Source organism: Antedon mediterranea, chromosome 2 (assembly GCF_964355755.1).
Source record: "Antedon mediterranea chromosome 2, ecAntMedi1.1, whole genome shotgun sequence".
NCBI classification, from domain to species: Eukaryota; Metazoa; Echinodermata; class Crinoidea; order Comatulida; family Antedonidae; genus Antedon; species Antedon mediterranea.
Window position 1 is genome coordinate 758986 of NC_092671.1, and position 24689 is coordinate 783674.

The 24689-nt window shown below is 32.9% G+C and overlaps 3 protein-coding genes across 5 annotated transcripts in view; 2 read left to right on the forward strand and 1 right to left on the reverse strand.

Annotated features, from left to right (window-relative positions):
* Positions 1-8971, forward strand: part of LOC140039971 (uncharacterized) — a 39427-nt gene extending 30456 nt beyond the window's left edge. For all 3 annotated transcript variants that reach the window (XM_072085563.1, XM_072085564.1, XM_072085565.1), the window contains 14 exons: positions 380-493; positions 826-939; positions 1187-1546; positions 1791-1913; positions 2287-2400; positions 3045-3170; positions 3528-3641; positions 3965-4099; positions 4451-4561; positions 4674-4787; positions 5209-5340; positions 5588-5719; positions 6050-6163; positions 6871-8971. In XM_072085563.1, coding sequence (XP_071941664.1) covers positions 380-493; positions 826-939; positions 1187-1546; positions 1791-1913; positions 2287-2400; positions 3045-3170; positions 3528-3641; positions 3965-4099; positions 4451-4561; positions 4674-4787; positions 5209-5340; positions 5588-5719; positions 6050-6163; positions 6871-7028 — 1961 coding nt within the window. In that variant the 3' untranslated portion in view covers positions 7029-8971. The remainder of the gene's footprint in view (positions 1-379; positions 494-825; positions 940-1186; positions 1547-1790; positions 1914-2286; positions 2401-3044; positions 3171-3527; positions 3642-3964; positions 4100-4450; positions 4562-4673; positions 4788-5208; positions 5341-5587; positions 5720-6049; positions 6164-6870) is intronic.
* Positions 8972-9533: 562 nt separating this feature from the next.
* On the forward strand, positions 9534-17304 carry LOC140039982 (uncharacterized). Its single transcript, XM_072085577.1, has 7 exons — positions 9534-9810; positions 10506-10566; positions 14123-14183; positions 14415-14492; positions 14840-14926; positions 16072-16185; positions 16574-17304. Exons 1-7 carry the CDS (start codon positions 9675-9677, stop codon positions 16664-16666), a joined length of 630 nt encoding a protein of 209 aa, XP_071941678.1. The 5' UTR covers positions 9534-9674; the 3' UTR covers positions 16667-17304.
* Positions 17305-17367: 63 nt separating this feature from the next.
* LOC140039981 (testis-expressed protein 9-like) lies at positions 17368-24638 on the reverse strand. Its single transcript, XM_072085576.1, has 11 exons — positions 24532-24638; positions 23147-23268; positions 22813-22876; positions 22514-22621; positions 21964-22061; positions 21329-21510; positions 20837-20919; positions 20404-20577; positions 19276-19410; positions 18853-18987; positions 17368-18191 (listed from the first exon to the last, which is right to left on the reverse strand). Exons 1-11 carry the CDS (start codon positions 24565-24567, stop codon positions 18117-18119), a joined length of 1212 nt encoding a protein of 403 aa, XP_071941677.1. The 5' UTR covers positions 24568-24638; the 3' UTR covers positions 17368-18116.
* Positions 24639-24689: the final 51 nt, after the last annotated feature.

A 24689-nucleotide genomic window follows, 5' to 3' on the forward strand; every position in this document is an offset into this window, starting at 1 on the left:
TGTGTATTCAGTTGGTTATGAGAGAAGAACTTAATTTCAATTTCACTTTATTTCCTCTTCAAAAATGAAAATATTTTTAGTGTATTAAATTCAGAGTGACTGACGTATTCTAACTATACAGTCTTCACCATCAGCCTCTTGTCTTGAGACATGATGCTTTGCAATATTGTACGCCATTTTCCTTTTTATGGGCACGGTGGTTTTTGTGTTTTATCGGTATAATTTTCAATTTTTATTTTTGCCTTTTATGATCATTTAGATTTTTGTCTTCCTCTTTGTTTGATTCATTTTTGCTGGAGCTGCTTTGAGAAGAGTGCTATTGTATATTGATCATTCTATGAGTTTGGTTTAATCCTAATTTATTATTATAAACTTTCAGACATAGACAATTGTTTTCCAAATCCATGTCAAAATGGCGGATTATGTGAAGATGAACTGAATGGCTATGTGTGCACCTGTCCTACAGGATTTACAGATTCTAATTGTGAAACAAGTGAGCAATAAAAATGTATTTTTAACACACTCTCCCTATATATATGTATACATAGTTGACATACAGTAGTATAGATGGGCTTGGTCCTATATTTCAATTTATTACTGTGTATTAAATGTATAATTTGAATTTAAAATAAGCAAAAAGGAATAATGTACATTTGTTAACCATGTATATTCATAATTATTGTCATTTTTAATAGTGTTGCTTTTGTAGTGTTATATTATTGTGTGCAGAATATTTATGTGGTGTTTTTTTGTGTTCCTGTGCGAAGACACTTCTTATTAAATAAGAAACAATAATGATTGTCTAATTTATCAAATTGTTTACAGACATAGATGAATGTGTGAGTTCACCTTGTGTTAACGGAGGAACATGTAATGACGGTATCAATGGGTTCACATGTGACTGTATCATTCCATGGAGTGGTACCTTCTGCAATATACGTAAGTTGTTTCATAATTACTGCAATGAGGCACATGAAATAATGTTTCAATATTTTAGTTTTAAACATTACATTATTAAATAATTGAACATGCATCAGCATACGCTAGATTTATTGTGGTTGTTATTTATAACACAACATTGTTATTCCATAATACTAGAGAAAATATAAAATGGTGGACAGGAAGGCTGGTTTGATCAGTAACCATAGAATTAACCGTTATGATTATTTTTACTTCAATATTTTAGGTGGAGCTTGTCGTGCAAATTACACAATTCCAGATGGCAGTATGATAAGTGTACAATCGCCAAATTACCCAGCTAATTACTATGACAACGACTTCTGTCTCTGGTACATATCAGCTCGTCCTGGAAAACACATCCTGGTTTCTGTGACTAACTTTCAAACGGAGTTGTATTACGACAGTCTTGAAATTGGAAACAACAACGACCCGTCTGATTTGGGATCTCGTGTCATCGACCATTCTGGGGAGACCTTGCCACCTCCGTTCCTTACAACTAATAATGTTGTGTGGGTCAGATTTGAAACGGACCGTACCAAGACGGAATCGGGATTTTCTGTAACATTCAGTGAGAGAGATGATCCAGGTATTGTATTATGATTATTAAATTTAACACTGATATTTTGCTCAACCAGTTTTATATACAAATCAGTATCTTTATTTTAAAACCATCATAAACATTAAAACAATATAACAACATAAGTGTCTTAACAGCTAAAATAGCAGCCAAATCCTTAAGAAACCTGCCTACACAGTAACACACAATATTAACCACCGCCAGAGTTTACATAAACTATAGCTAAATATGTAATAATTATCATTTTTATTAGATTTGATTGATGAATGTTCCAGTAACCCCTGCATAAATGGAGCCACCTGTATTAACAGTATCAACTTGTTTGTATGTAATTGTCCAGCTCAATACACTGGAATTCTCTGTGAAACAAGAATACGTAAGTTTTTGTTTTTTTTGTACCCAGTGTATAATTGGGAGTTGTCTACATATCTACAAGTGTTTGTCTACAAATATGGATGATATAAATAACTACATTTATTTTTTAACCTCTGTCTGCACTATCAAACTTTATGTAACAAAGAAAATGTGACCGTATATGGGCATGATGATGTCATATCACTACCATATTTGGGAATATCACTACCATTTTTTTGTCAAACTAGTTTGATAGTTTAAACAGAGCTTTATAAAATCAGAAACAACTTAAAAGTCATAATTTTATCTATATTTGCTGTGAACAAACTGTTATAAGAATGATTAGATTTGTAATTGGCAATTCAATCTAAAAATAATAATTGTTTTTATTTCAGAGGTGAATCTTTGTTATAGCAACCCATGTCCAAGTGATGCAGAGTGTGTCAATGATCAGGATAGGTATTACTGTATCTGCCCACCTGAATCTATGGACCCTAAGTGTTTCACAGGTATGTTACCTACATTCATATTTATAGCGCCTTATACAGACAAAAAATACTAAAATAAAAATCCATTGAAACACCCTACCCCTATTAAATAATGGTATACTCCACATACACACTGCCATCATCATTATTGAGACATTGTATAGGTAACATTCATTTGTTCTACACACTGCCATCATCATTATTGAGACATTGTATAGGTAACATTCATTTGTTCTACACACTGCCATCATCATTATTGAGACATTATATAGGTAACATTCATTTGTTCTACACACTGCCATCATCATTATTGAGACATTGTATAGGTAACATTCATTTGTTCTACACACTGCCATCATCATTATTGAGACATTGTATAGGTAACATTCATTTGTTCTACACACTGCCATCATCATTATTGAGACATTGTATAGGTAACATTCATTTGTTCTACATTGCATCATGTTGATTTTTTCTAATTATGTTTATAACACCTTGAGTCAAAGTTTCCACAAGAACAGTTTTTGAAATTTCTTTTCAATCAAATTTTTAAAGTATGTTTTCATAAAACCTAGTTAGGCACAAAAAAACATTTAAAAAATAAACTTTTATTCTATTATATTTAATAATTTTTATGATAGTATCTTAATTTCCTTTATTTACAGACCAACAACCAAATACAGCTTGTGATAGCAATCCGTGTGTGAACGCTATCAGGTGTGACTCAGATTCACTAACAGAATATGAATGTTTCTGTCGAGACGGTTGGTACGGAGACCAATGTAACACTGGTTAGTAGGAATACAATCTCTCAAATAATTTTATATTTTATTTCTCTTTTGTACTGCTTTGTTTAAAATCTTTCCGTTGTTTGTGCCTAAATCTTGGTTTGAAGCAATGCAAGGACATAAGCGCAACATAAGGAATTTGACCAATCACAACGTGATATATCGATCATCCGAACTGTCACTTATGATTGGGTAACTTGTATGCATTGCGCTTACATCCTTGAGTTGCAGTAGGAATCAAGCATAATGAACAGAATGAGACTACAGTTTATATATAACTAAAAAATATTGAAAAAGTACGAACTCCATGATTGTATCAGAAAACATTTAATGATCACAAAATGGTGCTTTGAATTTCAGATGTGAATGAATGCGGCAGTAATCCATGTCAGAATGAGGGCGTTTGTATCAATTCTGATAACATGTACATTTGCATATGCAAACAATCTTTCAGTGGAACCAACTGTGAGAATGGTATGTTATTATTCTACTGTAGTAATATATTCCATTGCAGTAGTTTTACTATTGTTACTTCAACTCTAGGCCTGGGGTGATACAGTACATTTAACTAACCATATTTTGGGGTTTTTACCACTCAGGTGTTAGTCCCACATTCACATCTTATATGAATTTAAATTTTCAGAATATGATTACAATTACTTGAATCTTTATTTCTTTTTATATTCTGATTACTGTAGAGAGCTATCCTTGATACCTTAATATGTGCCAAAATGACCTCAATGAATAGACCAATTTATCAAAAACAATGCATATTTAACTAACTATTATTATTACAGGAACTGAGCCAATGATATGTGATTCTGATCCTTGTCAAAACGGAGCTACATGTCTAAACCCACAGCTACAGTACCCTGATCAGCAGTTTAAATGCATCTGTGTTAGTGGATACTTTGGAAAATTCTGTGAATTGGGTAAGAAAAAGTGCATTGATCCTTGATTAAAACAACATTTAATAATAGATGATTGAGATAAGGGTAATCCTGAGGGCATCAATGAACAGATGCAGTGACGTACCACAGGGGCAGGGGTTGGTTTAGCACTCCTAAGGGGCCCTCTGGGTAGTTACTCATATTCTGGGGCCTCTTAAGATCAGAGCCCCTGGGTTTAGCCAGTGAGCGCTCATAGTCATTACGCAGATGGTGGCATTAATAGAAATCAATTTTGGTAATGTTTGGTAAGGAAAATGAATATTATATTAAATCAATTTTACTCATTATTGTTTAACAACAAATAATATGGACAGTTGTTTATTGTATTTTCAGATATTAATGAATGTGATAGTTTTCCATGTTACAATGGCTATCAATGTACTGACATGGTCAACAGTTATACATGTGAATGTCCTGCCTCAATGGGTGTCGACTGCAGAGGCTGTAAGTAATACTCATTTTCTTTAATTAAATCTAACTAAATCTGTTCTGTTTATATTTTAAGTAATGAATTTGTGTATAGATATTATAATTATTGATAATTCTTGTTAAACAGCAATTGGACTTTGTCAAACTCAACCTTGTAAAAATGGAGGAACCTGTAGTGAAAGTAATGGAGATTATGTATGTGAATGTCCAGATAACTGGAAAGGAAAAACATGTACAGAAGGTAAGAATGATAAATGAGAAGGAAGAGGGGGTGGGAGAGAAGAAATGAGTGGGAATGAGTTAGAAGTTAAGAGATGGGTGGGAATATGAGGAAATCACTGGAAATGCAAGGGAACCAAAATGTGAATTGGAAGGAAAAGGATGGAAGGAAAGAGAACATGAGGGTAAAGGAACCATATCTCATAGCTATATTTATACTTTTGTAATCATAAAGTTTTATCATATATAAATCGTTTGAGAACTAGAAAAACAAATCCTGTACTAGGGAAAATATTTCTTTTAGCACTGCTTAATGTTATTTATAATAGTCTCACCCTAAGACAACACAAAGGCCAGGCTTATGAGAGACTTAACTAATAAAACTTAATTGCAGAGTACGGTATACATGTTACACAGTCTTAATGTCCTTATTTTATTACCAGTTGATGATATACTTCTATACTGTACTGAAGAAGAGAAGTCTATGTGCATTAATGGAGGAACCTGTTATAAAGAAGCTGGTGTACCAATGTGTTTATGTCCACGTGATCTTACTGGCGATACTTGTAACATTCGTAAGTGGAATTATTATTTGTATCATCATAGTAAATCACACAAAATCCTTTGTTATTTAATACATATTATATACCTATGTAAATAGTTTTGGTGTCCACTATAAGCCAGAATAGTGCCTAAGATTGTTAAAACAAAATTAGATTTATATATATTTGCTAATATTTTATCTTTAGTACTCTACTAATTACAGTGAGTTTTGTTATTTTATAAGATAATATGAGCAAAATTTGTGTTTGTGTTTTTTAGAAGTAGACCAATCAAAGGCTTGTGAAAATCACAAATGTATGCATGGAGAGTGTTTCATCTCGGACTCATCATCAGACCTGGCTTATCAGTGTTCATGTGATCCAGGCTACGAGGGCACTTACTGTCATTTAGGTACAAGATATAATATTTTCAATTTGTGTTTTGTTTTGAACTGCATTACTAAATAATTAATTTTGCAAGTGTGGTTCCCACTAGGATGCAACGTAACGCAACACAATAACGCATTGACGGAACATGCCATATTGCATAATCACAGATGATGCATTCACTCTGCATCACTGACAAGATCTACCATATTAAGCTATTTTGTATTTCCATAAACACTCTACTTGCTTATTTAATTAGGACCAACAACTTATGCTACTTTCTCTAATATATGGTTTATCTAAACATTAAACAAAAATACTTGAATGATAACCCTGAATATTTATTAACTTTCAGATGTAAATGAATGTGAAAACTCTCCCTGCTCAAATGATGGAACATGTGAAAATAAAATCAATTCTTTCACCTGTCATTGTACAAACGATTACACCGGTACTTTATGTGAATCAAGTAAGTTTGCGGGGAGGACTTAAGATAGAGGGCGGCAAATTGTTGAATCATGTGTTGATTCTAACCAAGAATTGACACCCGATTCTCGGTACTGTATCTAGATATCTCCAGTATCATAAGAATATACTGTAATACAGCATCATATGTGTCCTATGATACTGTGCAAATATTGTCATAATATGGAGATACAGCAGAGAGAATTGGGGAGAATTCAGATGTTCCTATACTGGAATAAGTTTACCTAGATCTGGACTGTATGATGTAAAGTTGCTTAAACATTTATTTTGTATGTATAATTGTCATAGGAAAAGAAATCACAGTATATGTGTTTTTACTTTCTTCACATGAGTAATAAATATAGAAAGCTTTAAAGTTTTATTGTCACCTGAAAAAATAATTTTTTTTAAATGTATATTAGTCTAATTTTAATTATCTTCATTGTTCATGTTTTTGGGGACAATACATCTGTAAAGCTCAAACTTTATGTGACAAAAATATGATGTGCCCATATATGGACATGGTGATGTCATATCACTACCATATTTGCGCATATCACTACCGTATTACATACATCATACTTTGTTTGTCAAACTAGTTTGATAGTGTAGACAGAGCTTTAGGAATCATCAAATATCTGGCATCATTAAATGGGCTAAAACTTATTTATTAACCATGTCATTAAATTTGGTGTTTTTTTCTTTTTGTAGAATCGCAATCTGTTGAGCTTACAGGCGCTACGGCTGAGCCAGGAACCCTAGAGGATGTTTGGATCATTATCTTTATCATTGTCGGTGTTATAATTGCAATATTAATTGTTATTTTAATTGCTATAGGTGTTTTATGGCATAACCCAGATAGGAAATAGTTTATTTACTGAATATAACATTTAGAACACCTTGAGTTAATATTTTATACTCATTTTTATATTAAATGAATATTATAAGTAAATAAATTAAAAGCAAAAGTTTCTTTCAAAGACAGGTCAAATTTAATTTTTATTTTGATTTAAACTGCTAGATTTTAAAATTTAACAATAAAATTTAAACTGCATTATAGTGTGGTTTAGTAGTGCTTTTTAAATTGTAATTTCTCATTAAATTAAACAGCAAATAAACAGCAAATACCAAAATATAGAAAGAGTATTGTAATATAAAAAGACAGGGTATTAACCCATAATTATGATAATAATGGTGATATAAATAATAAATAATATAAAAGAGTAATATAAAGTTATCTATTATCATTTGGTAGATTATTATATTTAGTGTGCAAAGCATAATAATCATGTTTAATTAATTTAAATTAAAACTATAGACCTGGGCTTCTCATTATTTGAAAGTACTAAAAAGCTCTGTCCACACTATCAAACTAGTGTGATGTGCCCAACTATGGTAGTGATATGATGTCATCGTGTCCATATTATATGGACACATCACATTTTCATTTCTCACATAAAGTTTGATAGTGTAGACAGAGCTTTAGTGTGCAGGGAAAAAATATTTATGTGCTAAGATGACTAAGATTTCGTTTCTAGCTTTACCTGTTAGCACTTGAAGACAATCTTGTTGTGGTATAAGAACATTGCACTTTGTAATTCATTCAAAATAGTGATAAACACTGCCACTAACAGGTTGCACAAACACATAGGCCTCGAAAAAAACTTGCATCACTTATCAAAACTCTATCAAAACTGGCGTCGCCTATCAAAACTCGCGTCGCTTATCAAAACGGAGTTCACACACGCACACACACTGGGACGTCTACATATGCATTTGGTGTGTGTCTTTGTGTGTAAAATCTGGAGTTTTGCTAGGTGACGCGAGGTTTGCTAGGTGTGACGCCAGTTTTGCTAGGTGACGCAAGGTTTGCTAAAAGTGACGTAATACAGTACTACACGATTACTTCTTCATCTAACTTTTACTGTTGTCTAATACTTTAAGTAGATTTTAATACTTTTAATTCATTGTTTAAAAACAATTGCATCGTAAACAATTGCATAGTGAAGTACTATTTTTGTATAAATTAAAGAAAAAAGACATTTTTATATGAAGTTTGTAAATTAGAAATTTGAATGTACATATAGTTATGATACCAATGTTATGGTATTTCCGATATGCTTAATATTTGGGGTTTGTGTATAGATAGAATATTTGTATAAATAATCTTTTTATATTTTAATTTACACAGCTTAAGTAGCTTTGAGAAAAAGTGCCTTGTGCTTAATTATTTAAACTTAAAAGTTTTTAACTAAGTTATTGTACTGTATATGTTTTGTAAGGAGTAAGTGTTTCATTCAATAAATTTATTTGGTAGTTATTCGTTCACATATTCAAGTTAGGAAAGAATTTGTAAATATCAAAATCAATATTTTAATTTCAAATGATGTAAAATTACAATTCAATCTCATGTTCCAACTTGAGAACAGAGTTCCAATTGCTATTCAACTTTTGAATATGTCACTCAAATTTCGATGAGGGTGTTTGGAATAAGCTTAATAAGGTTTAATGTTTTAATTTGTATTTTTTATTTCAAATTCAAAAATGTTAATGTCGCGGATGAAACGAAATAATCTATGCCTATGTCTTTCTATTGTATTTGATTACAAATTCCAAGGGGTAATAGGTTGTATTATCTTTAATTGCAAAAAGTGGGTTACCTTGTGGACACAGGGCAAATGAGTTGACCAATCACAATCAATTTATCAACAAACTTGTATTTGTATTAGGGTAAATGTGTCATGTGCATTATTATTTTAATATTCAAATTGATAGAATTTATTCTAAAATAAAAGGAATTTCAGAAAAAAAATGTTTATTTATCCATTAAATTCATATACCTCAGAAAAAGAGGTGTGATTTTAATGAGTTTTTAAAAATATCTATTTTTCAAAAATAACGAAACATTAAACGTCCTAACAGTACGATACACGGTGCTTCTTTCACTCAATGACATTATGAACTTAATTGTTATTATCACCTTAATATTGACAGACTATTAATAATTAATAGATGAGAATATAAATACATTTAGTTTTGGGTCGTCAAATTCCACTCCCCTCAATCCCTACTCACACCGGGCCCAGTGTATTATTAATGCACCACTGTGTTTCAGCAATCCTGAATTCACCCCTGCTAAATAACAATTATTACAGATAGCGTAAAATTAATAAAATTAACATACAATCAAAGAAAAGCACTTATGTACATATACAAAATGATATCACTGCTACCATAAAGATATTATTCTATGCTGCTACCAAAATAACTACGCCAAAGTTAGGCCTATTGTCGTCTAGGTACACTTGACTTTTGACCTTGGAAAGACTAGCAATTATTAATAAACTTCATGATTACTCAGTCATCCGAACACAAGTGACAACAATTCAGCAAGACTCGACAATTTTTAACAATCCTGGAGTTATAAACCCCGCAAACCATGACCACTGGTAGTCTACTAGACGGAAGGCAACTTTGAGTGGATACTAAAACTCCAATCATTCTTGGATGCTATAATGTCGGTTTTAACTACAGAACGAAAAGTTTTGAACTTAAAGATTCTTGTTGTGGGAGACAGCGGCGTTGGTAAAACCTGTTTTATTTACCAATTTTGCGATGGTAAATTCTATCCTAATTACGTATCTACAGTTGGTAAGTAGGAATCAAATAAATCACTTAAAATCATTTCTATGCAATAACATTTTAGTTGGTCTATAAAAGAACATTTTATTATAAAAAAAAAATGTCAATTTTAAGTTTGAGTTTATTGCAATCTTTTAGCAAATTCTAAAAGGAAAAATCAATATAATAACAACAATGCATTATTATATGTTTCGTATTGGCCTAATAGTGCATGCAGTAGGCAAACCATTCTTATGGACTTAATAGTGCATGCAGACTAAACAATGATCTGTGACAAGTCTACGTCAGTTACCGATTATATAAAAAAAACAAGGAGTTCATAATATTGGGGCATAAAGAGACCAAGCAGAACCAATACTTATTATTGAAATTATCATTAACTCCGAATATTTGCCCTATTATACTTAAGGTATACTTAAGTATTTTCAAAAGAAGCTTACCATAGGATTGTTCATGTTACACAAAATATTAAATATTATTAAAGTTAAGAAAAGGTTTCGTTGCGTTTTTTAAATATTAGGTCAGACACACAATTTAGGATAAATCAAAAAACCAACTTAAGCTGCATAGTAGTCGAATTACCGTAAATTATACGGTAATTCGTCTACAACGCTTTTCTTTCTAATTGATTACATCATGGAGTATTTATTACTCCATGATTATATTAACTAATTCTACCTTAAATATATATCTATATTCTACAGGTTGTGACTGTCGGAATGTTACGACAGACGTTGACGGTACACGTATGCAATTACAAATATGGTAATGTAATAATATGCTCATTTTAAAGGGTTTTATATCCAAACGTTTCACAAATATACTTCAAAATACGGCACTCTAATAGAAAACGTCATAATATTGCGTAAAACACGAATGGGCCAAACTTGGGCCAACGAGGAATGGTGTTCTGTTTATACTTTTGATTTGTTTTTTGCTTTGTATATCTCCACTGAGATCCAGCCACATCATTGCCATTGAAGGCCTTATATTTTTATTTGAAAGATATATTTCCCCCTGAAAAAAATATTTTTTTAATATGCTATTTTAATGTCACATGATAGTTATTTATTTAGACCAAAAATTGGATCGGAAAAAATATTTATCTGAAAAAACTGTAATTTAGGCCTAAAGCAAAAACAGTCAAATTGGCTTTCAGTCAATGGGTTTTGAGTAAATTTTGTAATGTTATAATTTTTCTATGAATGTAAATAACTTAAAACTAAAAAACGGCCTATTTAAAGTCTGATTTTAAATGTTTTCGGGACAATACATCTTTAAACATTATAGATGCGCCTTTACATTAAAGTGGGCATTGAAAAAAATACATATAATTATAGGCCTATACTTGTTAATGAAAGTTTTTTTTATTACTATTAGCGAATTCTGCTATCAATTTCTAACTAACAAATCTATGTGTTTAGTTATATGTTTTAATAATATTTAATACTTCCGCAAACTTGTACAAAGATAATTAAAAAGACAATAGAAATACGGAACATCTGCCTAGAAAACCAACTAAACTAACACGTGATGAAATTAAAGCATCTGCCTATTTACATTTACAGTGATTATCTATCTGTATATCTGTATGTATATCAGCTTTCTGTAATGTTTACATATTGGTAATAATTAAATATTTAAATTAATATATCTGCTTATTCTGCAACACAGTAAATATATTATTATTGAGAATCTGTCAATAAGAGATGAATATTAATAGTTACATTAAAACATCTGCTCGGTTCTATTGACATCCCGATTTACATTTACGGTATTTATCTTAATCTTTGTGTTATATTGGTAATAATTAATACTTATTTCAATAGTCTGTATCACAGTGATTGCTTTATTGAGCAAAAACACCATATACCTATTTGCACACTCTTTAATTAGCTAATTTGACGCTTAGACGTGATCATACTACTCAATGGGAGTTTCCATTTAATATATACGGTTTGTTTGTTTGTTTGTAATATTTATTGCTATCCATAATATACACAATACAATACATTATAATTTGAAATCAAAATCATACAAAAACTAAATAATTATGCATTTATATGGTATCAGAGGATAACCCTTTAAGCTGGGAAGCTTGTTTCAGAAGGGGTCCTCGACAATTATTAAACATCTAAACATTTTTAAAAAAAAGGAAAAGAAAGAAGAAGTTATAGGCCTATACAACAATTTACAATACAATAGTTCAATGCCTATGAAATTGTTAACAATAGCACTTAATTTTAGTTGTAGACAGACATCATATAAACAGTGCCATTGTACTTTTTTTCACAATTATTTCACTGCCTATCCCATGTTGTAATAGTTCAGTTAGGACCCCTTTTAAAGGTAAACTTTGTAAACAAAATCAGCGGTCTCATTTCTAATTACATGTGATGATACTCAGAAGGTACTGTATGTCTAACGCATAGAATGCCATTAACAATTAATTTAGAGTAAAATGGAACATTTCAATACACGCGGTTTGGAAGCCTTTAGAACACAACGTGTTTGAGCATTGAGAATTATAGTATGTCAATATAACATTAGGCGATGTGGTGCACCAACCATCAATACATATCTATATACATATATATACATACAAGAATTATAAAATCATTTATTGTATCAATTATTATTTGATTTTAGTATGTTTGAATACGTCATCCTATCTTTGTATCACACCAGCCAGCTATGATTTTACAATGACAAGCAATTTTGTCGAGTGCAGCTCTGCTTCTGTATTGTAATCGTTTGCACAGACCATGGAGAAATAAGTTAACTTAAGCTAACTTATTTCTCCATGCACAGACGTACGCATATCTGCTTTAATTGCTTTAATGTTTGCCTGGTGAGGATAAGAATTGAACACATGATTTTGGTAGCGTTGTAATTTTCTTTGAGTTTAGTAAATGTTGGTTCCTACGCAAGGTAAGGAAATGCCCTTCTAATTGTGTTTTTCCCCGTCTGTGTGAAATCAACCCTGCGATGTTTGCAGCACTATTGCGTCGTCGGTTCCCACTTAATTACGCAATACAACACCTTGTGTCAATACTGCGTTGCGTTCTAGTGGGAACCACGCTTTAGTTTAAGCTTGGTTTCCACTAGGACGTAACACAAGGACATACGTAGCGATTACAAGCGATTTTCAGATGATCCATCGCATCCATTGGTCAAATTTCTTGCGTTGCGCTGACGTCCTTGCGTTGCATCCTACATCATTATTCCTACACATTCGTTATTTTAAGGACTCACGGATTAACTTTACAAATTTAGGATTGTCCAATTGCTAAATTTATTAGATACTGGTATCTAGTTATTATTTACTTGTCTGGCTGCAGACGGACTATTATTAATAGGTCATATTTTACAGACATAAACAATTGACATGAAATGTTGACAGAAATATTGATTACACAGTGGTTATATAACTCACTGTTGACATAAAGAATACAAGAACGCCTTAACAATTGGCCGTGACGTCACATTTTACATACTTAGTGTGAACTTTAGTAGCCGCCCATCACGTGAAAGAATAATGACAAACGTACACGCGCGTAATTCAACTGTACGGTCATGCGTATATTATTAAGGGAATGCCTCCAATCGAAAATACAAGAGGTACTTTCATAAATTATTAGCCGGAGAGGACAAAATGAGAAATCCATGGTGTGGTTATAAAAAGAGCTGGGCTATTTAGTATTTACAATAAAAGTATTTTATTTACTAAAAATAACATTAATAATAACTTACGTTCGGCATAATATAATCCTTCTAAATCCAATTATGTCCACACGTAAATTGTTATAAATCACAAGTACCTAACGGATAACATCAAAAACGATCTCTAATTAAGGTGCGTGTTGCTGCTTTTTCTGTAGTTTTTATCAATAATTATCAAATACATTTTCATTGACAACCCGCATTACTTGATAATGGTTCAAAATGTTGAAATTTAATAAAATAATACACTGTTAACACAATAACGTTCCTTTCTTCTCCATGGCAAAGTAGGACAGCAGGCCTATTACGCGGAATGCACCACATGTCATGGAATATGCAAATAACTCTAAATAACTAGTGTGTTGGCCAATTATAGTGGTTGTTAGTTCTTGATATCTATGTGGCCTGAGAACTACCGAACCCGTGCATTCTCTGACAAAGGTTGCCCGAGAACTACCGAGCCCGTTCGTTCTCTGACAAAGGTTGCCCGAGAACTACCGAGCCCGTGTTTTCTTTGACAAAGATGGCACCGATAATTGCCCGTGTGTATATTTATTGTTTTATAATTCATTTTTTTCATTTTTTAAATTTATTTCAGGGATACGGCTGGTCAAGAGAGATTTCGTACTTTAACGTCAACATATTACAGGGGTGCATCAGTATGTTCAAACATTTAAATTGTTTTCTTCAAGCGTCATATAATGTTAAGGTTTCCATTCATTCCTCTTGTTGGAATGCGTCCTTTTGTCTCCTAATAAATGGCAGGACGTCCATTCTGGGGCTTGCCCCCCCCCCTCCCCCACCGAATTAATCACGTTCCTTAACTGTACCCTTAACAAAAACAGTGCATTTTAATCTGATTACATTTAACTTTATATAATTTCGTTTAGGGAATCATATTGATGTATGACGTAACAAATGAAGGTTCTTTTAATAATATTACTCACTGGTTGGAAAACATTGTACATGTAAGTTGCTTTTAAATTTATTCATAACTGATTTAATCAGATACAAACTTCATTAAGATAATGTATTCGGCACTATAAGCTCGTAGGTTATAAAGTAGGGTTAGAACTTCCTTTTTTGCTAGAGATTTGAAGCAAACTTTAGTGTACGCCTACCTCGTTTCCATTTTTAGCTAGCTACAACAATCTTTTCTTAAATTTTTTTTTATTCAGTGGGTCTAAATTCTTTATGTGCAAAAAGAACCCCTTCTAACAATCCTAGCTGCAGGCTTACACTAATGTAATGAATGAGATGGCTCTCACTATTCAGTTACGTCAGAATAAAACATCTTAATTTACATTTCTTACAGAATGCCTCTCAGGATGTTTGTAAAGTATTAGTTGGTAACAAATGTGATAAGAACGAACGACAAGTTGATTACAGGCGAGCACAAACAGTAAGTTATCGTTAACCTTAGTTTTCATGTTGATATAAAGTTTGCGGTACACGTGTATTAGTTCTGAAAAGAACTGTTGAGTTTCTCGACGTTTTGATCAATATGCATGATATGCATCGTCCTCAGGAGTGAAATTAGTTTTCATCTCATTTTTTGTTAATAGATTCGATTGAAAACGAACAAAAATAACCCTCCTACACCCTTCTCCACACCATTATTAAACATGTTTATTTGATTTAAAACAAAGTCGGTCTGTGGTTCAGTCTGTAACGATTCTCCAAAAGACGTAGAAAGTTCCATTAATTTAATGAAAGCATGCCTAAACTGAAGATTCAGGTGGTTGATTGGTCGATTTCGTTCTTCAGTTTATTATTTTTTCTCTCTTTTTTAATGAGACCCTGATTATCAACTGGAATTAATTTACCCAGACAGAGGGGTTATCCCCTATAAACAAAATCATATATACAATAGATAAGTATTGATTTGCAACAGAAAGACCGAACTTAAAAATAAAGTCCGGTAATAAGTAGCGCTCGATCAAATTCTAAGTAATCATACCAGGGAGTTGTCTAATAACAACTCCCTGATCATACGACACGATAAGAAATAATTGCTTTTAATGTCATTGTAAAATTTGAATGACAGGTATCTAATAGATACAATGACATTCAGATATCATGTCTGCCTCTTTGTCAACGTTTATGTTTTGGACTATGGATAGATGAGTCAGCATTCTGTATACACAAGACATAGTGCATAACAGTTTGAGTCAATAGTTGTTACCAATATCGTAACGCGTCAAATTTAAGTACAGATAACAAACGCTTAGAACATGTTATACATAACATTATTACGAGCTTGTTGTTAGCATATATGCAGGTGTGGGTGTAAAAGTGATGTATGATACCAATAAAATCCAAAAAGATATAATATTATAAAGAATCAAATATATATAATTGTTTTGCAATGTAAATATGTTAAATTTTACTGTTTGAATGTGAATCAAATGTAGGCCAACCCTTTAATCTTATCCATTGTTTGTACCATTTCACTAATAAACATTAATTATTTGTATATTAACAACCCCAACTGTGAGTAATCTACTAGATTTGCTTAGTCCTTTCATAATTGTGACACCACTTCAGTTTGCAGATTCATATGATATGAAGCTTGAAGAAATAAGCGCCAAGAAAAATCAAAATTTAGAACAAGTTTTTGAATCATTGTGCACAGCAATCATGGAACAAAGGCAACAGAGAGTAAGTATTAGTAACCATCTCAAAACCAGTCTTCTAATGTAATGGTGTAGATATATCCCTTGCCATGTCACACACTCTTGTCTTGGTTTCATGGATGGGTAGGAGGTGGATGGGTGAAAGGGTTTGGCCCTCTGTGTCTAAGCAAATATCACTGGGCATAGAGTGATATCAGTAGACGTAATTAATAAAGCACACTGGTATTGTATCGTGGTGCTTCTCATGTTATTAATCCCAGGGTCCGTGGTCCAAATCCTTGTCTCATTTTAAAAACACTGTTACTATGGTGTACAGACTTTTGCACTTCTTCTGCTGTGATTGGGAACTAGCACTGTTGGATGAAACTTTAAAAAATGTTTTAAAATTACTACAATTTATCTTTATATTTCAGTTGAGTCACCCAGAGCATGTTGAAAGTGCAATCAAGGAAAGCCAAGTCAAGTTGTCTGGTAAAGAAAAATCAAAAAGTTGGTGCGGTTGTTGACATGAACAAAAACATTATCTTGGACAGTAAAATTTTGGATGAATCTCTAAACTTTGTTTCTGTAATGTTGAATAATACAAAACATTAAACAATATGTTTATAATTATCATTTTTTATATTGATTTTCACAAAGCCTACTCTAATTAACACATAAAGTATAGATTATAGAAAACTTTGGCATACATATCTGGGTATGGCTCAAGTAATACAGTTTTGTATATGGTACATTTATTTCCATATTAAAAACATTATTAAACAATTTACCATGTTTTAAGACTGGTTCTATTTTAGAGGAATCTGATGAATTAAGTTATACTTAAATTAATATGTAATAGTAAAGTAGGTTTTTAGAAGAGTTGTTTTGTGTGCAATAATAGTGTTGAATGGTAGAAAAAAGGTGTTTTAGTTGGACATATTAGGTCATAGTGTTGAATAGTAAAAAAAAAAGACGTTTTAAGTAAGGTTATGTGATGACTATTTAGACTGCATAAACCTGATTTATGTGTATAAAGATGTTAAGTACAACCATACTCAGAACATTGTAACATATAATATTATGGACCATGCGTAGAGCATATTAGACCATAAGATAAAGCATATGAAAACTTGTAGAGCATATTAGACCATAAGATAAAGCATATGAAAACTTGTAGAGCATATTAGACCATAAGATAAAGCATATGAAAAGTTCCATTTAGACCATATGAGATACTATATAAGGATTGAATTTAATAAGATTAAAGAAAAAATGTGGAATGTATCAATGTATTTATTAAAAAGACAGAATGTGGCTAACTTCCTGCTCCAAGACTTATGAAATTTGCTGTAAATTAAATATAATAAAGTATTTATTGCAGATAAATAATGAAGTATACATAAAGTATCGGTTTTAGTGATATACAGTATGTTTGATTAACTTTACATAGCAAATATTCCATAGAATAAAAGCTATAAAGACAAGGTTTAAGAGGAGTGTGATATAAAATCCTATGACATACTATCTTGATCTTTAAACACAATAGTTCATAAAACTTGTAAAGTACATTTGTAAATTTTATTAGACAGTAGCACTTACCATAAAATGAATATTTATAAATAACATTTTAAAAATTACAAACTTTGTTTGTTCATTCTGAGGGGAGACGACTCTGAGCATGCTCATTTTAGTACTGGGCTTGAATACCTTCAAGTATCTGTTGGTTTGTTCATTCTGAGACATCAATGAGCATGCTCAGTTCAGTACTAGGCTTGAATACCTTCAAGTATCTGTTGGTTTGTTCATTCTGAGACATCAATGAGCATGCTCAGTTCAGTACTAGGCTTGAATACCTTCAAGTATCTGTTGGTTTGTTCATTCTGAGACATCAATGAGCATGCTCAGTTCAGTACTAGGCTTGAATACCTTCAAGTATCTGTTGGTTTGTTCATTCTGGGACCTCACTGAGCATGCTCAGTTTCCCCATTCCAAGGCCTTTACAAACTCTTCTTCTGTAAACGACAGCAGTTTAGCAGCTTCTATATGCATCTGAAAGTCAAAGCAAACGCACACATTTATGTTAAATTATAGCAGCTACACTCATGTTCTGCTATATCCTGGTAAATATAACCAGGTCATGATTATGCACAACAGGTCAAGTGGACAGAAGTGCAAACATACTAAACCGCATTACTCTATTAAAGCTATATTCACGGAAAGGAAGACTGCTGTTTTGTTAAATAATGAAAAATCAAATAAAGAATTGCATAAGCCCTTCGTTCCATGAAATAGAAGCGTGATGTCATTGTACCCTAATTGATATAGATACAGCAATACTAAAACCGTATTACTCTATTAAAGCTATATTCAAACTTGTTTTGTTTCACGGAAGGAAGACTAGTGAATGGAACACATTAATATAGATACAGCAATATACATATACTATAATGTATGTTTGTGAGTTGAATGGGCAGAATATAGATACAGCAATATACATATACTGTAATGTATGTTTGTGAGTTGAATGGGCAGAATATTTTCATGAGTTGAAAGATTGATTGTGAGCAGAGCTGAGTTAAATAAGATAGTCAGGCTTTCAACTCATAGTACCTACAATCTAGGGAAGGGGTAGGAGAATAATGCACAGCATGAGATACAAACCAACCAATCAAATGGCAAGGAGGTATGTCATGACAATAGTCTGATATACCTTTTGTCTTTTGAGAATATCAATCAACTTGAGTTGCTTTTTAAAACCAGTCATTAACTCATTCTTTTGTTTATTCAGAAGTTTATTTTCAGCTTGCAGCTGCTCTAAATGCTTTCTGTCTTGCTCAGAGGTATCCTGAAATAAACAAAAGTGGGTTGCCTCAACTTTTTAAAATATTTCTAAATAAACTAAAGCTCTGTATACACTATCAAACTAGTTTGACTAAAAAAAAAGCGTGATGTGCCTAAATATGGTAGTGATATGCCCAAATATGGTAATGATATGACATCATCATGTCCATATATGAGTACATTTTTTTGTCAAATAAATTTGATAGTGTAGATGATAGAGCTTTACATTTTTCCATTCATGACCAAACCAATAAAACATATATTTTTATATGATATAAATGTACCATCTTACCCTTGAAGATTGTTTATTCTGCTGAATCTGTGCTTTGTATTTCTCAATTTCTTCAAACGCTCTGTTTAGCCTGATATCTGTCACATTCTGTGTGGCTGATGACTGTTTATTGGACCTCTTCATAGAATCAATTTCCTAACAAACAATGGAAATGTTTATTATAGTACATAGTGCAAACTTTGTATATATATCTTATATGCAATGTGTAGTATATTTAGTATGCTTACCTTTCTCAGACTTGTCAACTGTGTCTATAGTGTATCTATCTTATATGCAATGTGTAGTATATTTAGTATGCTTACCTTTCTCAGACTTGCCAACTGTGTCTATAGTGTATCTATCTTATATGCAATGTGTAGTATATTTAGTATGCCTTACCTTTCTCAGACTTGTCAACTGTGTCTATAGTGTATCTATCTTATATGCAATGTGTAGTATATTTAGTATGCTTACCTTTCTCAGACGTGACAACTGTGTCTATAGTGTATCTATCTTATATGCAATGTGTAGTATATTTAGTATGCTTACCTTTCTCAGACTTGTCAACTGTGTCTATAGTGTATCTATCTTATATGCAATGTGTAGTATATTTAGTATGCTTACCTTTCTCAGACCTGCCAACTGTGTCTATAGTGTATCTATCTTATATGCAATGTGTAGTATACTTAGTATGCTTACCTTTCTCAGACTTGTCAACTGTGTCTATAGTGTATCTATCTTATATGCAATGTGTAGTATATTTAGTATGCTTACCTTTCTCAGACTTGCCAACTGTGTCTATAGTGTATCTATCTTATATGCAATGTGTAGTATATTTAGTATGCTTACCTTTCTCAGACTTGTCAACTGTGTCTATAGTGTATCTATCTTATATGCAATGTGTAGTATATTTAGTATGCTTACCTTTCTCAGACTTGTCAACTGTGTCTATAGTGTATCTATCTTATATGCAATGTGTAGTATATTTAGTATGCTTACCTTTCTCAGACTTGTCAACTGTGTCTATAGTGTATCTATCTTATATGCAATGTGTAGTATATTTAGTATGCTTACCTTTCTCAGACTTGTCAACTGTGTCTATAGTGTATCTATCTTATATGCAATGTGTAGTATATTTAGTATGCTTACCTTTCTCAGACCTGCCAACTGTGCCTCTAAAGTGTCTATCTTTTTCTTGCCATCTTCTGACATCTTTTTATACTTTTCAATTTGTGCTTGTTGTCCCGATGTTGTTTTGTGAAGTCTTGATTTCTCATCTTCAACAGATTTTAATTGATTCTTTAACTTGTAATTGTTATCATCCTAAAGTACAAAAATAAGACAGATTTGTATAATGTCAAAAAGTATTACTTCAAAGTGGTTTTACAAAGCATATCATAGCTTAAAATGTGTCCACAGTTGTATGCATTAGACATACCTTCTGAGTATCATCACATGGAGTGGGGCAACTCATTTTGTTTGCCTTTAAAAGGGTCCTACAGAACTTTCAACGTAGTATAGGCAGACAGTGGTCTGAAGACCCTAGGCTGTCTGGTATTGTGCAAGTTAACTGTATGTTTACCTTGGTTACACAATCCTGACCCAATCTTTCTAACTCTTCTTGCATCACTCTCAATTTGGCTTTTAGAAAGCGAATCGTTGCCTCTGAAATAAACCAAAAAATGTATTAGCTTTTAAAAAGCAAATCAGTGCCTTTCGTGTGAACTTTAAAGAACCCAATGCTTCTTTCAAGAGTAAGGAGTTACTCCAATGTACTGTTCAACCTCAGCCTTTGCCATTGTAGGCAGACTACTTTCAGAAGAGTTACCCCAATGTACTAACTGGTATGTCTCAAGCTTTGCCATTGCAGGCAGATGATTGAGAATCAATTGGCTACAGCGGTATGAAACAAAGAAGCCTTAGGGGAGATAGGAAAGTTGTAGTACATGTCATCCACATGTGTGCGCAATTCAGCAAGACACAGGTTATTTCCCTCACATTTACACTTTTTTGTACCCAAAGCAGAAAAAACACACCTAATTTTTATGGAAGTAATTACAAAATGGCTTAATACCTGTTCCCATTCCTTCAGCTCCTTGTGGTAGAACGTCATCCTCTGGTTCTGATACAACAGCATCGTCTCCTACTTGGTTCTCAATGTTTGTGATGGTATTCACAAGAGAGTAATCACCCATCTCAGCAGGAATCGCAACATCATCAACAGCACTTGAAGATGCACGAGATCTTGCTCTAGAACTGAAAAAACAAATACAAATTAGTTTTATAAAATTTAAAAAAGAAAAAGGTGCTCTGTACTGAGCTCTTGATGTAATAACAATATTTATTTGGCAGATCCTAACCAAAAAAAAAGGAAAAAAAAAACAAAAAAATGTTATGTTAAAAGTTTATTTATGTACTATTAATTATTATACTTTTTCATGTACTTTCTGCTGCATTAGTGTTGTGTCAGAATGAATGGCATGTGCCCAGTGTTGCACACTGCTCTTTAGACTGATTTTGAGTCATAGGGTGTTCATGTCAAAGGTGAGTTTAATAAGAAGCTGATATAGTAAGAAAAACCTTTATTCTTTCTTTACACTGAATTTCAATGCTAAAGTATATTTAGCACTGAAGTGATTCAGTGAAGTATCACCAATATTATTAGACAATAAAACATTAATTTACATTGAAATGACAAATAATACTTACACTTTCTTTGACCTGGAAGCTGGTCTTGTGCCTGCTCTAGATTTTGATGCCATTCCTTTAGATGTTCCAGACAAGTTGGTAGATGAAATTGACTTGGGCTGCAATGTTAAAATAAGGCAGATTCTAATTATAGAATGGGAGGAAGATGGTGGAGCAAGTAGAGAAGTAGGGTGCGCGAAGGATGATGGTAAGGAAATGGAGGCACTCACGTCATGTTTACAGGATTTGTTGTTTACTTTTTGTCCCCAATTCCTTCCCACCATGCATTGTGTAATGACGTTCCTTGTGATAATATGATCTATCTAATGATACATATTTGCGATAAACCTACTTTACTGTAGCTTGCTTCCTATTATACTTTATGGGATTTATTTTTTAAGCTTTAATTAGAGATAATAATTACATTGTTTTAATCTAAATACTGTATATTCATAGGTTACTGTAGTGTGTTTCCTATTATACTTGATTGATTCCTTCAAATAACACAAACATTTGAGTTTTTATATTAGAGATGATGATGATGATGATATTGTTTTAATGTGAATGTTACCTGAGAGATGTCATCAGCAATAAGTGATGGTTCCAGCAGAGACTCTCTGTCCATCATCTCAAAGTCTAGCCTTCCATGAGATCTACTCAACATCTCCTCTTGCTCTTTCTGTTATGTATTTGAAATAAAAGAGGAATTAATTACATTACTATTCTACATAGCCAATATACACTAAGAACTGGTCCCTTGCCAGGAATGAAATCTTTGATAAATAACTAAGGCCAATAATTAACCAATAATAACCGAAACGAGTAATATGTTCAGTGTTTGGAGAAAAAAATGAGAATCTTGAATCTCACCAATACTTGTTCTGCTTCTTTCATCAAACCTGCTGTTTTGGCTTCTAGCTCAGCATTCATACGTCTTCAAGAATTAAAAATAACGATGATAAATAAGTAGTAAATGAAAATATTAAGTCAATGAAACTGAGACAATAAATAAGGGAGATAAGGAAGAAGAGTGACAACTGTCTGATGATTAAGATGAGGATGATAATGTTACCATTGGGACAAATGATGGAGATAAGAATGGTAAAACATGGAGCTATAGATTTTATAGCTTCATGGCAACAGATGCAATAACAAATGATGCGGTAGATTGTGTTGATGGATGTGATATCAACGTGAGGCTTACTTGTACTGTTCTTCACGCAGAAGCAAGTCATTAGATGAACCAGTAGCAGTACTAGATGCTGGCCTTGTTGCCAGATGCCCTTCATTATTTGATACAGCGCCTCCTGATGGAACCCTTCGACTCTAAAAATAGAAAGTTATAGGCCTTAACCTTACTGCCTTAATTTGCCGCATTTTCTTAGTACAGCTACTGAGCTTATAAGTTAATCCACAAAATAATTGTTGTTTTAGAATAGCTTGTTAGGGCCTAGGCTAGGCCCTACTAGGCCTAGGCCTATTGAGTATTGCACTTTCGCACCATACCTTCCTTGTATTTGCAATAATATTGTTTTTCACACCTCAATCACGTGAGCTTAACCCAATTCCTACCCTTCTCCTACTACTAGGCCTACTACCTAGGCCTAGGAGGCGCTTTGTTTTAAAGCGGTCACAGTGCATATCGGCCGCCAGTCATTTCGGCCGCCGGTTATGGAACGCCTACAATCATGAAACGCCAAAAAGGACAAAATATGTATTGTTCATTTCGGCCGCCACAATCGTCAATATTGTTAATGTATGGCACGCCTCAATTATAAAAAATGGTGTATACATGTGCCTATTGCCTGAATAGACGTGCGTATTCAAACAGCAAGCAGCAATCAACAAAAACGATCATACTTTTTGATTTGTATAGAGTTGCGCTATTTTACTATCATTCGCCGGCTTCTTCCTGACTGAGCCCTACAACCCCTCAGCCACCCCCCCCCCACCCACAACAACCACTGTGAAATAAAATAAGTCGTGTAGAAATACTTTAGTTAAAACTACTAAACTAATCCCTCACACGTCTATTCAGACGATAGGCTAATTTCGCCAGTGTAGCATAGCAAAAAGCTATACAAAACAACCTTATTGCTAAACATTTCTAAAATTGTGTAGCAAAAAATACAATACAAAACTATGTTTCTCGACTAAAAAATCAGTTTGATTAGCAATAATTGCTAAACAAAATTTTAAAATGCAATTTTTCCCTGCACATGTATACACCCTTTTTGACAATTAAGGCGTGCCATACGTTATTAACAATATTGACGATTCTGGCGGCCGAAATGAACAATAGGCTAGCCTAGGCCTACATATTTTATCTTTTTTGGCGTTTCATGATTTTGGGCGTTCCATATCCGGCGGCCGAAATGACTGGCGGCCGAAATGATCAGACACCTGTTAAGCTCGGCTAAAACTAGCTAGGGGCCTAGCCTATGGTAGGGCCTAGGCTAGGCTTATATCTATTCTAGGCCTCTAGGCCCTAGGCCAGGTAGGCCTACCCTTTTTCATTATATTTCAGCATATACAACACACAAAATATCACACACAACCACAGCAAATTATACGTAAACATTAATTTACCCCTCCTCTACTGTTTGTCCTTATACGTTCTGCCATTTAGAGGAATTAAATCATGGAAAATTGTCAACAATAAAAAACTCTGCACCGCTCGACTGCATAGAAACGACTGAAAACTCGAGCGGGACATAAACATACCAATTTATAGAGGGCAGTATAAA

Coding starts and splice junctions, on each gene's coding strand:
- LOC140039982 (XM_072085577.1), top strand. CDS start 9,675: ATGTCGGTTTTAACTACAGAACGAAAAGTTTTGAACTTAAAGATTCTT. Junction 10,567..14,122: donor CGTATGCAATTACAAATATG/GTAATGTAATAA, acceptor AATTTATTTCAG/GGATACGGCTGGTCAAGAGA. Junction 16,186..16,573: donor TGGAACAAAGGCAACAGAGA/GTAAGTATTAGT, acceptor TTTATATTTCAG/TTGAGTCACCCAGAGCATGT.
- LOC140039981 (XM_072085576.1), bottom strand. CDS start 24,567: ATGGCAGAACGTATAAGGACAAACAGTAGAGGAGGG. Junction 22,622..22,812: donor AAGAAGCAGAACAAGTATTG/GTGAGATTCAAG, acceptor AATACATAACAG/AAAGAGCAAGAGGAGATGTT. Junction 20,920..21,328: donor AGCTGAAGGAATGGGAACAG/GTATTAAGCCAT, acceptor GGTTTATTTCAG/AGGCAACGATTCGCTTTCTA.